Source organism: Bison bison, unplaced genomic scaffold (assembly GCF_000754665.1).
Source record: "Bison bison bison isolate TAMUID 2011002044 unplaced genomic scaffold, Bison_UMD1.0 scf7180017864215, whole genome shotgun sequence".
NCBI classification, from domain to species: Eukaryota; Metazoa; Chordata; class Mammalia; order Artiodactyla; family Bovidae; genus Bison; species Bison bison.
In genome coordinates, this window is record NW_011494787.1 from 12,131,019 (window position 1) to 12,148,759 (window position 17,741).

The 17,741-nt window shown below is 36.8% G+C and overlaps 1 protein-coding gene across 1 annotated transcript in view; it reads right to left on the reverse strand.

Moving 5' to 3' along the window:
* Positions 1–17,741, reverse strand: part of POLQ (polymerase (DNA directed), theta) — a gene marked incomplete at its 5' end in the record, with an annotated part of 107,105 nt that overhangs the window by 58,442 nt on the left and 30,922 nt on the right. Inside the window, 5 exons of the mRNA XM_010845421.1 lie at positions 5,090–5,333; positions 6,590–6,714; positions 7,592–7,785; positions 16,665–16,807; positions 17,095–17,299. Of these exons, the coding sequence (XP_010843723.1) occupies positions 5,090–5,333; positions 6,590–6,714; positions 7,592–7,785; positions 16,665–16,807; positions 17,095–17,299 (911 nt within the window). The remainder of the gene's footprint in view (positions 1–5,089; positions 5,334–6,589; positions 6,715–7,591; positions 7,786–16,664; positions 16,808–17,094; positions 17,300–17,741) is intronic.

Sequence of the window (17,741 nt, forward strand, 5' to 3'; positions counted from 1 at the left end):
TCCTCCTATCTAGAAAAGCACTAAAACCATTAACGGTTACCCTTGCTCCTCGTGACTAGCAGCAAGCCTCTGCCAAAATGTGTGCCTGACTGCACGTACCCTCTTCACTAAAATCATATGTGACACTGGCCTTCCCTTCTACCTCATTCGAGCAGTTTCTCAGCTATCTGAAACACTGTCTTCTGGGCTATACTTCTCATTTTGTCCCAAATAAACCTTAACTCAAAACTCTCATATTGTGCTTTATTTTTTCAGTCAACAGTGCCATGCTGAGAAATTTTTCTATGAGAAAGCATATGTTTCTAGAAGTTACAAAGTCTTTATGATTTTGCCAAGCTGCAGAATCCTAGCATAAGAGGCAGTCCACAATTGTTTAGTTTCTAAATTTTCACCAGAACTTAAGGTTTTCAAAGGTTAAAAATTCTAATACAATAATTAAAGCTACAAGAAACAACAAAGGAAACATCTCCCTATGCAAGGAAAGCAGGATGTGTTCTTGGCTAAGAAAAGGCATGGATAATAAAGATGCATTTTGTTAAGGGAAATGAGAGTAATTTTGTCTGAATTACAGCTTCTGGTTACAAAAGATAAACTAAAGTTATACAAAAAGCTGAAGAGAGATAAGATTTTACCATGTGTAATCAAGCTGGCTAAAACTGAATTATTATAAGGGTTTTAAAAATCAAGTTTTACTATCAATAGTGTACTTATATAAAACTAATACTTAATTTTTCTTCATCTGCTAAATAGACAACTATTGTTTCATACTGACCTGTGATCCTATTTAGGCAAGTGTCCAAACAATTTGATGTCTTCAACAAACTTCCCCAAATCAAATTTTAAATGAAGTCTTTTGACTACAAACTAACTTTGAAATTTTCCAGAGGGCCTCTGGAACAAAGACGTTAGGCTTATTTGATAGTACATCACATGGGAAACATTATCAAATAAGACGTAAGAGTAAGCCTTCTTTGTGTTGCATTTGTATAGGTATATAAGTGTTCCAGAAATTGTGTGAAGTTCATAAAAACTTGGTATAACCTGGTATGCTGCTGCTGCTAAGTCACTTCAGTTGTGTCCGACTCTGTGTGACCCCATAGACGGCAGCCCACCAGGCTCCACCGTCCCTGGGATTTTCCAGGCAAGAACACTGGAGTGGGTTGCCATTTCCTTCTCTAACCTGGTATAATCCTAACTAATAATTCTACTCATTATCTTAAAATTGTGTATGACAATCCTCTGGGACCCCAGTAAGAAATGGGTAACAAGTAAACAATTTTCTTACTGCTATTCACTTACTTTCTAAAACTTCTGTCATCAAAATTGAGGCTCACACTAAAAATACTGAACCTGAGTAACAGAGAAATGACCTATGTGACTTTCATACAAAGGCAGCAGAATCTATAAAGACTATGGCAAGTGTAGATGAAGTTTACTCTACTTCTCAACCTGGTACCTTGTTTACAAGGTTCCAGCAAAGCAGTATTAAAAAAGGACCTGCATGGTTAATCACTATTCTTGCTGCACTTAAATAATCAGATCAAGTTTAAAGCAAACAAATTAGTTTTACTGTGATACTGTGATTATCTTTGGTAAAAAAAAAAAAATGAGGATAATTAAAGAGAGAAAAATTGCATTCCCACCTTTCTGCTGTGCTGTGCTACACTTAGCCACTCAGTCGTATCCAACTCTTTGTGACCCTATGGACTACAGCCCGCCAGGCTCCTCTGTCCGTGGGGACTCTCCAAGCAAGAAAATGGAGTGGGTTGCCATGCCCTCCTCCAGGGGATCTTCCCAACCCAGGGATCAAACCCAGGTCTCCCACATTTCAGGCAGATTCTTTACTGTCTGAGCCACCAGGGAAGCCCTTGCATCTTTGTAGCTATCACTAAAAACAAAGGCACCCCTTGAGCCCTGTGAGAAGGGATGTTACCAAGTGCTCCTGACCATTGACACTGCAGGAAAACTACACAACATATTGAGTCTTGAGTACATCTCACAGCTAAGGAAGACCAGCTGACATCTGGTCCTACACAACACAGGAAACAAAACAGTGAGTAAGAAAAATCGTTGATATCAATGTCTACTGCTTTCACCCAAGACACCAGACTCAAGTCTTGCTTTAGCAAAACATGAAACCCTTTCTCCTTTTCTTTCCTAATTTCACTCTAACATTGGCCTGGAAAGATAACATCCTCATCTGTATCTCCCAAGCCATTACTAAGAAGAGATAGCCTTTAGTATTCAGGATAACTGTTTCAGGATAAAAGATTCTCTTCCCACATGCACTAAAAACCTGACTGATCCCTGGCTTGAACAGGTAAGTGCAACAATCCCTGTGAATGAATCTATTGTCAGTATTTGCTTAATAGGAATGGTTGTGCCCTGACAGGTCTTGTCTTTGTCTGTGGTGGTTATCATTCTTCTTGGGTCTATGAATGCCTATATGGCTCCTATATGAGCCTACATGGCTCATATGGAATATGCCTCTTAGGTTATCTAACTGTGACCCGTAACTGTTCTAGAAAAGGCTTAACAGGAGGCATTCACAATTCAAACTTCTTCCTTTGGCAGGGCCCTACTTCCCTGATTAGAAGTTAAAACAAAGAAGAATATGATCAGGAACATTTCCTCAACTCTTAGGGAACACTGCAGATTCCATTGCAAAAGCACTAGCTATGCAACAAAAATACTTAGACTCTCTGGCTCTTGATAATAAGACAGCTCTTGATAAACTTTTAGCTGAACAGGGACGTGTCTGTGCTATGTCCAACACTAACACTGTACCTGGATTGATACTTTTGGTGAAGTTGAAACTTAATTATGTGAGATCACTTGGCAGCAACTCATTCAATAGGGTCTTTGGTTTGGGTCTTGGGGACTATGGCTCTGACGCACACTCCAAACACTGGGAGTTACCCTATTTATAGTTATCATAAACACCAATGCATTGGATCCTCTCAAAGGTTTTACATGCATTTTAAATTTTGTTTTAAACTGAATTTAGTTTTTAACAACCTCTTCTGTCGGTGACGCTGAGGGTAACAGACTAGTGAGAGTGCAACTTGGCTGGACCCTTCTGCAGAGCAATCTGGAATCTAATAGCGCTATATATATGTACTTACCTTCTGAAATCTCACATCTAGGAATTTACTCTGAAGACATGTCATCAACAATATGAAAATATACATGCACAAGGTAATTCACTGCAGATTGCTGGTAATGGCAAACTATCTGAGACAATCTGAATGCTGGATGGGTTTTCCAAGCACTGAAAGGGAGGCCAGTCTCCAGATACATTAGTTTCTATTCAGAAAATTAACATCAATACAACACTGTATCTAATCTACACACCTTATTTAAATTTTACCAATTGTTCCAATTATGTTCTTTTTCTAATTCAATCTAGAGTAAGGTGGTACATTTGATTGTCATGCCTCTTTAGCCTGCTTTAAGTCTTTGTTTTTATGACTTGATGTTTTTGAAAAGTACAGGCCAAATATTTTGTAGAATGTCTCCCAATTAAGGTTTGCCTGATGTTTCCCTACAGTAAAATTCAAGGTAGAAATTTCTGATAAGAATATTCCAGGAATAGTGTTGTGTCTTTTTCAGTGTGTCCCATGAGGAGGCAGATAATATTGATCTGTCCTATTACTACGTGTCACTAATTTTAATCAATGATGATTCTGGGCTTCCAGAAGAGGCATAGTCATGGCAATAACAGCCTTAACATAATGAAGAGATTTCAAAATGTGTTTATAACTTTTTTCTGATTAAATTTTTTGTGTACTGCTTTCAGATGACTTCCTGAAAGGGTTAAGCATGATATTTGGTATGTTGTTACCACAGGGATATGCCCACAGACAAATTTTTTCACCTCGGGTCTTTTATTACATATTTCTAAGCAAGTATAAATGTATTCAAAGATTCTGTGAAAATCACAGGCTCCAGGGGAGATCAATACCTTTATAAGTAGGTTTTAAAGCATACACTATGTAGGTTTTAGCCAGCGGTACACCCATAGTGACAAAATGGCACACTAGTGGATCTTCCAATCTAGGGGTCACAGGGAATGGCCCTGCCCCCACTACGCACTGTCCTAGTGGAGACTCCACGGTGGGCCTCCCACTGCAGCAGTCCTCTCCTCGGGTTGCACATCCTCAAGACTCCGGGCAATTTTATCCTTCAAAATCTAGGCAGAGGCAGCTATACCACTATAGCTGGTTGCAGTGCATGCTGCACCAGGGCCAGCTTGCAAGAACCAAACTTGCATTGCTGCCAGATACACAGAATAAAGCCCATGATGTGAGGTGGCACTGGGTAGTGAGACCTTTCCTTTGATTATGCCTCCCCATCCCTTCCCACATGTTATCAGTTTCAGACCCTGTGTCAAGGTTCTTAAATGAGAGCATCTGCACTTAAAGTGAGTGGGAGGAAAGAAGCATTGAACTGGAAATGAGATTAATGCTCTAATTTAGAACAAATTTTTAAAACCTGAAAATAAAACTGTTAACACTTGAAAGTGCCTAAATAGCTATAGGATTTGGCTGAGATTCCATATAACAGAGAGTTCAAAGAACAGTGGTTGAGAAAATAACCTATTCCTTGATAACATCCTGAGGCCAGCCCATTCAATGAGTATAGTTTTAAACACACACATACACACACATGTATGTCAAAGAGTCCTCTTCTCATAAACTGGTTTTGAGGGACTAGGGTTCCAAAGAATATTCAAGAAGAGTAAATATTAAAGTGTTCTTGCCTGAAGTAAAGTCTAAAATGAGTCCTGGATATATACTGAGAACTAAAATCTATCAAAGCAGAAAGCGTTGGTAACTTAGCTTTACACAGTCTTTCTAGGAGAAAAGTTATGATACTTTTAAAAGTGTCTTTAAAGTCATAAAATATATTTTAAATATATATACAAAAAAAGTAATCCTCGAGGGGGGAAAAGAAGCCAGATTTTCTTCCACTTATACCAAATATGGCATGATATTATCTAAGAGAAAAATATTTTAACAAATTATCTTCTACTTACAAATTAGCCTGTTTCATTTAATAACCTATGTAGATGAGGGGATTTTCTTACCTTTTAAAAGGTGCAGCATTTTTCAGAACACTTTCCACCTCAGCAACATCTGCTCTAGCAAGATCAGCCACAGTAAGAAAACCAGATGCATAGAGGAATCTGGCCCGCTGTGCATTAAGTAATGACACCCGGACCAGGTCACACAGCTCCCTTTGGATGCCAAATGTAAGACGCTTCTGGAATTGGGAAAGCAGTAGTTCCATGTTGTGCCAGCCCAGGCGGTTGGAAAACACTGTAATCATCCCTAGAATATTCATGGAATAATTATTGAATTAAAAATTCTTTCTAGACCAATTCTCCATTTCTTGAGGTAGTTTTGTTTCACTTTTTTTTTCCCCTATAGAACTATAAAGTTTAACAGGCCCAAAGTGTAAATTAATAGTAGAGTAGACCTATATTAAGGGCCTAGCTAGTTGGCTAGACACATTAACTATTATCTTATTTATTCTTAATCATAAATTTACATTCGAAAAAAATTGAGGCAGAGCACATAAAAACAAAACAAACAAAAATCCCTCACTAGTTCATTCCTCTCTTTCTCTCTCTCACTCTTCCTTATTTTCTTTAAGGAAGAAAGTACTCTGGTTTCCACCTAGAGAAAACAAGAGAACTAATTTAAATTGTCAAGTGCTAAGAGGACTACTTCCAAAGAATAAAGGTCCCATTGATATCTTCTTAAAAAATAAAGAAGTTGCCCAGGTTGATAGCTATACTCTCTTAAAATAAAGAGGCCAGAGCAGCCAAGTGTCAAATCATCAAGAAAATCACTTCCCTATGAGAACATTAATTCTAGAGGTAATCTGAGATCTTTGATGCCAGTGGGTTAAAGGTAGTCTCTCCCTTCTTACTACCCTCTCTCAGCATCTTTCCCTCAGTACTCTCTCACACGTGTTCACACCTTCACAATGAAACTTACAAACACAGTCTCCAGTAGCCCAGGATTGCCTTCCTAATGGCTTAAGGATTTCTTAGTAAAATCAGATCTAGAACTTCCCTTGTTTGCCTACCTTAGAAAAAATGAGCTTAATTTTATTAAGGAAGACCAGTATTTCCTTAAAGATGAGATAATATTTAGAACAGTGAGCTAGAAGTTCAGAAATCCCTCTTCATTTGCCATCCTCTACAATAACAAGCATTAATCAGTAACTTGAAAAAAGCAAGACAAGTGAAAATTATGTCTACTTCTTCTTTCAAGACACCTCCCCCAGAAAAAGAAAAACAGAAAGAAGAGAGATGGTCAGCAGGTTGCTAACAGATAGAAAGGGACCAAGATACAGACACTCAGCTAGCTGCCAGTCTTCTACAGCAGGGTCACTGAGCCCAGAGCAGTCACTGTTTAGGTGTTCTGATGATGACAGGGACTATACAAAATTATGGTTTGACATGATCACATCACTTTTAGAGAAGCCTACAGTAAAATGGAATTTGAAAAAAAGTGATCTTAACTTGACCTCAAACCACAGAGTCTTAAATAAATGTGGGAACGCTTATTTAACTGACCTGCATAAACAGCAGCTGACTGTTGTAATGACTGAATCTGTCCACGATTGCATCCATATTTCTGATTAATTTCCTTTAAGGGAACTTCACTGATTAAATCTAATAGCACAAGACTGGTAAAAAACCTAGAAAGTAAATTACCAAAAGTACAGTAAGAGGTCACTTATGTTTACTATGAAAGCACAATACAGATGCTAAGAAACAAGAAAGAACCAAAAAAGGTAAGAAAGAACCAAAAAAGTTTCTCTCTGAGAAAGAGAGAAGATTCTTAATAGGATATAGCATTAGTGGACAAAGAGCTCAATGGTTGTAAAAGTAAATTCTAACATATGTTGGCACTATAGCAAAAAACTAATATCTGTATATCAAAAAGATTTCTTCCATATTTCAATACTACTAACTAATTTTAAGAAATGAGACTTAGTTCAAGAAAGGTGATCACACAAATATTTTTTAAAAGAATGCTTGATATACAATTATATCATCAAATGATGTTTCAACCGAAATTTGGTTATAAAAAACCAAATCAATTGGCTTTTGATGTGAAAGGTAACTGTGCCACAAATCATCCAAGTATATTTGGATTATATGTATTTGTATATAATCCTTAAAAAATTTATACTTGAGTATGATGTAAATAATATGAAACTATTGCTTTAAGAAAAGCAATTTTATTATATTTCAAAATCTTTCAAATGGCTCTTCTCTACTGGTAATGAATCACTTCTAAGGGTAATACAAACCATATCCTCAAATGAAGCCACACTAAGTTGGCAGTTCTGATTCACATCTTCTTTAAGGGAAGAAGTAATTAAATGTTCTACTTTAAAAAGTCTCAATATACAGTGGGTTCTTATAAGCTACAAAGAAGAAACTAAAATATCAATAAATTTAGTAAATATAAGAAGTTGAAAATTTTACTATATTCAGTCAAAACTGGACATCTGCTGCATATCCAGTACTGTGTTAAAAACAGAATAGTCCAAGCTCCCTGATATTTACCTTTTATGGATGGCCATTTGTCGGTGCTGTCTCTCAGTTCTGGCTACTAAATTTCCTTTCACACAGCGAGCCAAGAACCCTTCTTCAATTCCTACTAGCTCTGCCACCCGCTTCATAGAAGCTGGCAACTTCTCCCATAAACAGAAAAATCGATACCAATCAATAGTAGTCCAATCCTCAAACACAGGTGTAACCTAAAGGAAAGAAACATCTTCATTACATCATGCATTATAAAAGGGACAAAATTGTGGATGTGAACTTCATATTAAAAACAAAAGCTTCAATATTTGGATTTCTAAATATGATAATGTCTTATTAATATGGAAACTTCATTTAATCACAAGCAACTCACAGATGAGAAAAACACTAATAGCAGCCACGCCAAAAAGGAATAAGAATACAGATATACAAGAATAATGTTTCTCTTTGTCGTGGAATTTAGTATAAATTTTTAAATTTTTAAACTGTATATGCTAACCACTTGAGTAAATACTAGGAAAATAACTTCAAAAAATATAGAGAAAAATTAATTAAAGAAGTTTAAATGTTATACACAAAAGTGTTTGCTAAACTCAAAAGAAACCAGTAAAAAGACAAGAGAACAAAAGAAGACATGAGACACATAGAAAATAAAGAGACAAAATGTGCACAATGTAAATCCAACTACATCAACAGTAACATTAAATATGAATGGGCTAAATAATCTATCAAAGATAGAGGCTGACAGACTGGATTAAAAAAAACAACACAGAATCTAACTATATGCTGTCTATAAGAGACACATTACAGATTCAAAAATACAAATAGGTCAAAAGTCTTGTATGGGTGTGAGAGTTGGACCATAAAGAAGGCTGACTGCCAAAGAATTGACACTTTTGAAATCTGGTGCTGGAGAATACTCTTCAGAGTCTCTGGGAATCGAGATCAAACCAGTCAATCCTAAAGAAAATCAACCCTGAATGTTCACTGGAAGGACTGATGCTAAAGCAGAAGTTCCAATACTTTAACTACCTGATTCCAAGAGTCGACTCATTGTAAAAGTTCCTAATGCTGAGAAAGATTGAAGGCAAGAGGAGAAGGGGGTGACAGAGGATGAGATGGTAGACGGTATCATCAACTCTCTGGACATCAGTTTGAGCAAGCTCCAAGAGATGATAAAGGTCAGGGAAGTCTGACACGCTGCAGTCCATGGGGTCGTAGAGTTGGACATGACTGAGAGACTGAACACCACCACCACCCATACAATGAATACCATTCTGCATTAAATAACTTAAGTACTGATACATGATAAAACATGGAAGAATCTTAAAAACATCATGCTAAGAGAAAGAAACCAGCTGTAAAAGATAATGAATTATATAATTCTATATACTGAATAAGAACAGAATAGAAAGCCTACAGAAAAACAGAATGCACACTAATGGTTGCTCAGGGGTAGGGGAGAATGAGAGGGTTGAAAGAAAATGCAGAGTGACTGCTAATAAGTATAGGGTTTCTTTCTGGGGTGATGAAAATGTTATGCAATTAGATGCTAATGATTGCACAACTCTGTGGGCATACTAAAAATTATTGACTTGTACACATTAAATGATATACCATGTGAATTGTATTGCAACAAAGCTATTTTCAAAAAAACTCAAATTATCTATGAGAAAATTTTCAGAACACTCTTGAAAGCCCCAAAATAGACTCAAAGAAACATCTCTTTTCACAAATAAGACCAATCAAATAAAAAAGAAGGATGTCAATCAGTTCTCCTCCACATTAATGTATAAATTTAACAATGTCAATGAAAATACCAAGTTAATTCTAAGCATTACACTAAAAGGTACGCAAGCAAGAATAGGTATGAACATCAGAAAAGAAGAACAGTGAAACTAACCCTACTGCTGCTGCTGCTGCTCCTGCTAAGTCGCTTCAGTCGTGTCCGACTCTGTGCGACCCCGTAGACGGCAGCCCACCAGGCTCTCCCGTCCCTGGGATTCTCCAGGCAAGAACACTGGAGTGGGTTGCCATTTCCTTCTCCAATGCATGAAAGTGAAAAGTCAAAGTGAAGTCGCTCAGTCGTGTCCGACTCTAGTGACCCCATGGACTGCAGCCTACCAGGCTCCTCTGTCCATGGGATTTTCCAGGCAAAAGTACTGGAGCGGGGTGCCATTGCCTTACTAGATAATACAATAAAAACTTTTAATTAAAACAAAGGTATAGAACAGTCTTTTGGACTCTGTGGGAGAGGGAGAGGGTGGGATGATTTGGGAGAATGGCATTGAAACATGTATAATATCATATATGAAACGAGTCGCCAGTCCAGGTTCGATGCATGATACTGGATGCTTGGGGCTGGTGCACTGGGACGATCGAGAGGGATGGTACGGGGAGGGAGGAGGGAGGAGGGTTCAGGATGGGGAACACATGTATACCTGTGGCGGATTCATGTTGATATATGGCAAAACCAATACAATATTGTAAAGTTAAAAAAGAAAAGAAAAGAAAAAAAATAAAACAAAGGTAATAGTGTACATATTAGTAAAACTGGTCTATTGTCAGGTCAACAAATGAAATAAAAATATACCCAACAACAAATGGAAATCAGAAATGTATCTAAATACAAATGCATACTAGAACATAAAAACTGGGGGGAAAAAAGTTAAATGAAAGCAGAAGAAAATTTTTCAGTCATTGTGTATAAATCAAACCTTTTTAATAAATGAAGATGTGACTACAGACAGCCATTATAAAAAAAGACAAAATTGAAGAACCATATATTAGAATAAACTTTAAATGGAACAGAGCTCAAAAGAGAGAGACAAGAATCATATAATTATTTGAAGAAAATGTGAGAGTATTTCTTTATAATCCCAGAGCGAGCAAATCATTTCTCACTGATTCTAAGGTTCAAAATTCAACTATATATTTTAAAATGCTATACAAAATACACAATAAACAGAATCAAAAGCTGAGTGGAAAACTAGGAGAAAAGTATTTACACCACAAAGAACTACTCTCTTAGTATATATAAAAGAACTGTTAAAACTTAAGAAAAAGATCAAAAATACAATAGAAAAATGTGCAAAAGACATGGACAATTCATAGAAACTAAAAGCATACTGCCTTAAATATACAGAAAAAAATGTTCAAATTTATCCATAATAAAAATGCAAATTAAAAGTATACACAAAATAGAAAAGCTTAAAAAATATATAAAAGCTTGACAACATACCTTTTTTTATGAGGTTGTAGAAAAATAACCACTTCATATAGCACTGGTAAAATTGGAAAATGATACAAACTCTATGGAGAGCAATTTTGCAAAACCAAAATCACATGTCTTTACACTTTATTCAGCAATCATACTTCTTGGATTCTTTCCTAAAGATACACCTCCATAAAAACTACAGTATTATGCACCAAAGTTATTCACTGCAGCATCATTTGCCATACCAGAATATTGGGAACAATTCAAATATTCATCACGGGAACTGACTGAATAAACAACAGTATATCCACATACACAATGGAGTTATACAGATATAAAAAGAATAAAAGTCTTCATGAACTGATAAAGAGTGCTTTCCAAGATATATTGTTAAAGGGGAAAAACAGGTAGAAAGTAATGTATATAGCATGCGTGTGTGCTCAGTCACTCAGTCGTGTCCAACTCTTTGCAACCACATGGACTGTAACCCACCAGGCTTCTCTGTCCATGGAATTTTCTAGGCAAGAACACTGGAGTGGGTTGTCATTTTCTACTCCAAGGGATCTTCCCGACCTAGGGATCAAATCCAAGTCTCTTGTATCTCCCACACTGTCAGGCAGATTCTTTACCACTGTGCCTCCTGGCAAGCCTCTTGCATTAAATCTAATTTTCATGGAAGTAAACTGGAAGTCTGACCCTAGAGCTCATAATCATAACCCCTGTACAATAAGTGAGACTTATTTTTAAGGCCATGCCAAATAACTGTAAGACCAGCTTTGAGATTCTTCTTAGCCACATTCTCAGGCACAGAACTTTGAACATATGAAGTACACATGTGCAGTAGAAATACACATGTTCACTAGAAGGGGGGAAAAAATGGCCCTGTCCAGACATTTCTCCTAGTGCTCACCCCTATACAGTGTTTTTATTGAAATACATTTCTTGATAAGCCTTCTTAATTCTTACAATAATTTCAGATTTACCCCCTACTCACTTGCCTATCAAAACACATATATTTGCTCCTTCCCTCCTCCCAGCTTTATTGAGGTAACTGACAAATGAAATCAAATATATTTATTTAAAGGGTACAATGATATGATTTGATATATGTATTCACAGTGAAATGACTACCACAATCAGGTGATTAGCACATCTATTACCTCACAGTTACCACTGTGTGTGTGTATGGTGAGATTCTCTCTGTAAACAAATCCAGGTATACAATACAGTATTACTAGCTATAATCACTATGCTAGCTATAATCACTATGCTGTACATTAGATTCCCAGAACTTATTCATCTTACACAGGCATACCTTGGGGATCCTGTAGGTTCATTCTAAAACATCGCAATAAAGCAATTATCACAATCAAGTGAGCCACACAAGTTTTTTGGTTTCCCAGTGCATATAAAAGTAGTCTCAAGTATGCAATAGGATTATGACTAATAAAATCCAAGCACACACTTTAATTTAAAAGTAATTCTGGGGACTTTCCTCATGGTATAGTGGATGGGAATCCTCCTTGCCAATTCAGGGAACAAAGGTTCAATCCCTAGTCCAGGAAGATTCATCATGCCACAGAGCAGAGAAGCCCATGCATCACAGCTACTGAGCCCATGTGCTACAATTACTGAAGCCTGCAGGCTCCATGGCCTGTGAGCCACAATTAACGAGCCCCTGTGCTGCAACTCCTGGAGCCCATGTGCCTAGAACCTGTGCTCCACAAGAGAAGCCACTGCAATGAGAAGCCCGTGCACACAACTAGAGAGTAGTCCCCACTCTCCACAACTAAAGAAAGCCCACACACAGCATCAAAGACCCAGTGCAACTAGAATAAATATATTATTAAAAAAAATTTTTTTTAATTCTAAAAAACAAAAATAATGCTGGGACTTCCCTGATGTTCCAGTGGTTAAAACTCTGCATCAATGCAGGGGGCCCAGGTTCAATCCCTGGTCAGGGAACTAGATTCCATGTGCCACAACGAAGACCCAGCAAGGCCAAGTAAATATTTTTTCAAAATAATAGTGCTGTTAGGGAATTCTCTGGTAGTCCAGTGAAGTGACTTGGATGCCATGCTCTCATTGCTGAGGACTGGCGTTTGGTCCCTGGTTGAAGACAAGCCAACAAAGTATGGCCAAAAATATATAAACAAAAATTTTTAAATTAAAAAATAAAAACAATACTGTTAGAAAAATGGCACCAAGAGACTTATTCAATATAAGGTTACCACAAACCCTCAATTTCCAAAAAAGAAATGCAGTATCCATAAAGCACAATAAAACAAAGCAACACACAATAAAATAAGGAAGTATGCCTGTAACTGAAAGATTGTACCTTTTGACAAACATCTCCCCATATCACCCAGACCCCAGCCCCTGGCAAGTACCATTCCACTTTGTTTCTGAGTTCAACTTTTTCATATTCCACATGGGTGAAACCATACAAAGTTTATGTTTCTCTGTCTGGTTTATTACATTTAGCACAATGCCCACCAGGTTAATCCATGTTGTCACAAATGGAAAGGTTTCTTTTTTTTTTTTAATAGATAAATGATGTTCCATTGTATACACAGCTTTAGCTTTCTATTTTAAGCTGATAACTTTGATTCTACACAAAAACTGTATTTTTACTTCTCCATCCCCTCTCATTTAATGCAGTTAATATTACAATTTACATTTTATGTATTCATTAGCAAATTATAATTAGTTATTTTCAATGTTTATTTTTAACTTTTGTATATGTGATTTGCATATCACCATTACATTCTGAATTCTGAATCTGATTATAAATTTACCTTTCTTTACCAGTGAGTTTTATACATTCATGTTTTATGTTGTTAAACAGCATCCTTTCATTTCAGCTTGAAGAACTTCCTTTAGCATTTCTTATAAATGCATGCCCAGGATGATGAATTCCTTCAGCTTTTGTCTGAGAAAATCTTTATCTTACCTTCATTTCAGAAATACAGCATGCTAGGTATAGTATTCTTAGTTGGTAGTTTTCTTCTTTCATGATTTTGATACATCATACCAATCTCTGTGCAAAGTTTCTGCTGAGAAATCTGACAGCCTTATGAGGTTTGCTTGTACTTGACAACAGTCTTTTTTCCTATTGCTTTCAAAATTCTCATCTTTGATTTTCGACAGTTTGATGTATCGAGATGAAGTCCTTTTGGGATTGTACCTGTTTGAGGTCCTCTTAGCTTCATGTCCATATCTATCCCCATATTTGGGATATTTTTAGCCAGTATTTCTTTAAATAGACTTTCTGTCATTTTCTCTCCCTCCTCCATCTTGGACTTCAATAATATATATGATGGTGTCCCATAAGTTTTGTGGGGTTTTTTCACTCTATACTTTCTAGCCAACCCTCCCCCAACACCCCTTCCTCTGGATGTATAATTTCAAATGACCTATCTGAATTCACTGATTCTTTCTTCTGCTTTATCAAGTCTGCTTTTGAAGCTCTCTATTGAATTTTATAGATCACTCATTGTATTCTTCAGCTCTGGGATTTGTGGGTTTGGGGGGCTTAGTAGGGTGGGGGCTTTTGTAAAACAGTTTCTATTTCTTTGTTGAACTTCTCATTCTGTTCATGTATTGACTTCTTAATTTTGTTCAGTTGCCTATTTGTGTTTTCTTTAATGAAGTTAACTGAATTTCATTAAAAGGATTATTCTGAATTCTTGGTCAGTCAGTTCATAGATCTCTTTTAGGTTTGGTTACTGAAGTTTTTATTAATTTATCAATTTATTTGATGATGGTGGTGGTGTCATGTTTCCCTTATTCTTCATTATTTTTGCATGTTGGTGTTGGTGTCTGTGCATTTGAGGAAGTGGTCACTTCTTCCAATCTTCATGTTTGCTTTGCCAGAGAAAAGATTTTCACTAGTCAGCCTAGTCTGGGGAAAGAGCCAGCTGGTAGAATTCATAAAGGACCAGGCAGACCTCTGGTTGGAGGGGCCATTGGTTCAGCTCTGCAGTCAAACAGGACTACTGCCTGAGCTGCCTAGTCAGGTGAAACTGCTAGCCTGGTTACATGGATAGGCATGACCCATGGCTGTGCTCACATAGTCAAGCAGGTTGGCTGAGCTCTGAGGTTGGGTAGGGCTGCTCCTTGGGTTCTCTGGTCAAGCAGGAACAAACTGTACTCCCTGGTTAGTTGGTGCCATTAGCTGGATTCCGTGTTCAGGTACAGGCAGAGACTGTGCTCCACAGGTGGGTGGACCCAAAGGATGAACTCTGTATTCATGCAGGATTCCAAGCTATATTCCAGAGTCAGGCTCCCTGGTCAGGCAAGGCTGCAGGCAAGCTCTGCAGCTGGCAGGGCTGCTGGCTTGGCTCCCTCTCTTTTCTTTTTTTAATTAGAAGTTTTTATTATAACTTTTTATTAAAAGCTCATAAATCACATTCTTAATCTGACTCTGTTACTACATTTTTCCCTCTATGAATTCCCCCCAGATATTTTTTATTCTTATAAAAAAAGAATAAAATTTTTTTATTCTTATAAAAAAAGAATAAAAAATTTTTTATTCTTATAAAAAATAAAAATTTATAAGTATATACATTGAGAATTATGCACAGGTTAGGACTGCCAGCTGGGCAGAACTGCTCACCCTGCTTCCCAATCAAATGGGGACATCATTCTGATGCCACAGAGAATGGAATCATTTGATGGTCTTTCTGATTAAGAAAGAGATGCAGTATCACTGCCATGATCCAAATACTGGTCACTGTGAGCTCCATCTGTTTCTTTGTTCCTAGCTGACCGTTGGTGGTCTATCTAACCTTGCCAATTCCCCTAGGTTTCTCTGTGAGGCGAGACAGAAGTGACCTTCCCAAGGAATGTTCCAGAATGCTGAGAAAACTGGATGCCAACCTTGACTCTCTTTTAACCACTAGAGAAACCATGTATTCTCCAGTAAGGCACTGTGCTTGCTTGGAGGGGCAACACAGTCAAAGTGAAAACCACTGCTCTTAGATTCTAATGTGGCTGCTCTCAGTTTTTGCACTCTAAAAGAGTGTTTTAACCTCACCACCAGGTTCTAGGATTTTTAGAAAGTGTTCTTGACTGTGAATAGTTGCTAATTCATATCTTTGATGAGGACTAGAGTCAGAGATCCCTTTTACAACCATCTTGCCTACATCACTCCCAACATCTACTCTTAATTGCAAAATTAAGTATTTCCAGTCAGGTTCTTGCCAGAGAATATGACCTCAAACTGTATTTTATCCAATTATTATAAAAAATCTTTGTTTTAAAAAATAATATTTATAAAAGATTATCTAATTTAAACAAGCTTTTAAAATTCTTCATAGCATTTACTATAAATACTTTATCAAAAATGTAAGTCCCATAGTGTGATTTTTAGGACTACATTTCTCTTAGGCAATAAAATGCAATACTTCTATTTTTTTGTTTTGTTTTGTTTTTTATCTTATTAAGACTAACCAGCTTTACTCTTTGCTACAGTTGCTAGACAGCCCAGAATCAATGTTGGGCACAACTGTACATGACTTACTGGTGTTCTTGTTTATGTACCAATCCTTGCTTGAGTTTTACATTATGATCTTATCCTTAATTTCCAGAGATCTCATTGCCCCTTGCTGTATAATGCATGTTTTTAATAAATCATCTCAAATCCTTATGAAAGAAAGCTAGAAAAAACAGACAAGTAGGCAAGCAGATTTAAAAGGTCACTAGAACATTTAGCTGATTACTTTTCATCTTACTTCATCTCTATTCCCACCAGTACTATCCTAGTCAAGGAAAGCAGACAATATATTCCCTTAGGGTATTTTTGTTGTTCAGGATTCTTTATAGGCATTTCCTCCTCATTTTCACAAAGATAATAATGAAGAAAACAGAACTTACCAAATAAACAATATGCAGATCATTCTCTAAAACAAAGCCCTTCATTGCTCTTTGTAGGTCAGCAAAAATATCTAAAGTATCAATTGGAGACAGTGAAGAAGAAAGAGTTGCCGAACCAAGGTGTGTTGGATGATATACATTTCCTGGTTTGGGAGTGGGGGTGGGGAAAAAAAGGATCAAATGTTAAAAATAAAATATTGTCTTTAGGCATTCTGTAACTAATCTTTCAGGCTCTGATCAATTTTACAAACAGAATCCAATGCATGGATATATATCAGCAGGCTCTATACTACTTGTCTGATGTTGCTGAACACAGCACTGATTCACTTAAAATGAGTTGATAAGTCAATTTTTTTCTACTAAAACACTCTTAGATACTCTAAATCACTAAAGATAAAAAAGGAAGTTGCAATTCAGAAGTCATATTTACCTTCTGTTCCATCACTAGCTTCAGTAATCTGGATGAATTCATTTTCTAGTAGCCACATTACACAGGCCTCAATTGCTCCAAGTTGAACAGAATCTTTATTTTTTTGAATTCCCTGCTTCCCTTCTTTCATACTTGCAGCCAAAAATGTGCAAGAAGCATAAGTCTGTATATCTTGTGACGTACTTGCCACTCCACCAACTATTATCTGAGAAAAGAAGTTTGAAATCTTCTACAACTTTTTAATAAGACACAGGACCTCATTAAATAAATTATTTTTTCTCGTAAAATGTTATCAGCATCTTAATGCAGAGACTCTTTATTAACTCTTCCATCATAATTTATTACAAAAATAGAACACCTATTGACAACATGGAAAGTTTTCCTTAAAATTAGATCCAGGGACTTCCTTGGTGGCCCAGTGGTTAAGAATCCACCTTGTAATGCAAGGAACATGGGTTCAATCCATGGTCAGGGAACTAGATTCCACATGCTGTGAAGCAACTAAGCCTACAACTAGAGAGTCAGTGTGCCTCAACAGAAGATCCCATGTGCTGCTACTAAGACCCAAAGCAAATATATCAAATATATATATATATATCTTTTTAAGAGATCCAACATGTTTGCACAAACGAAATTAGATGAAACAT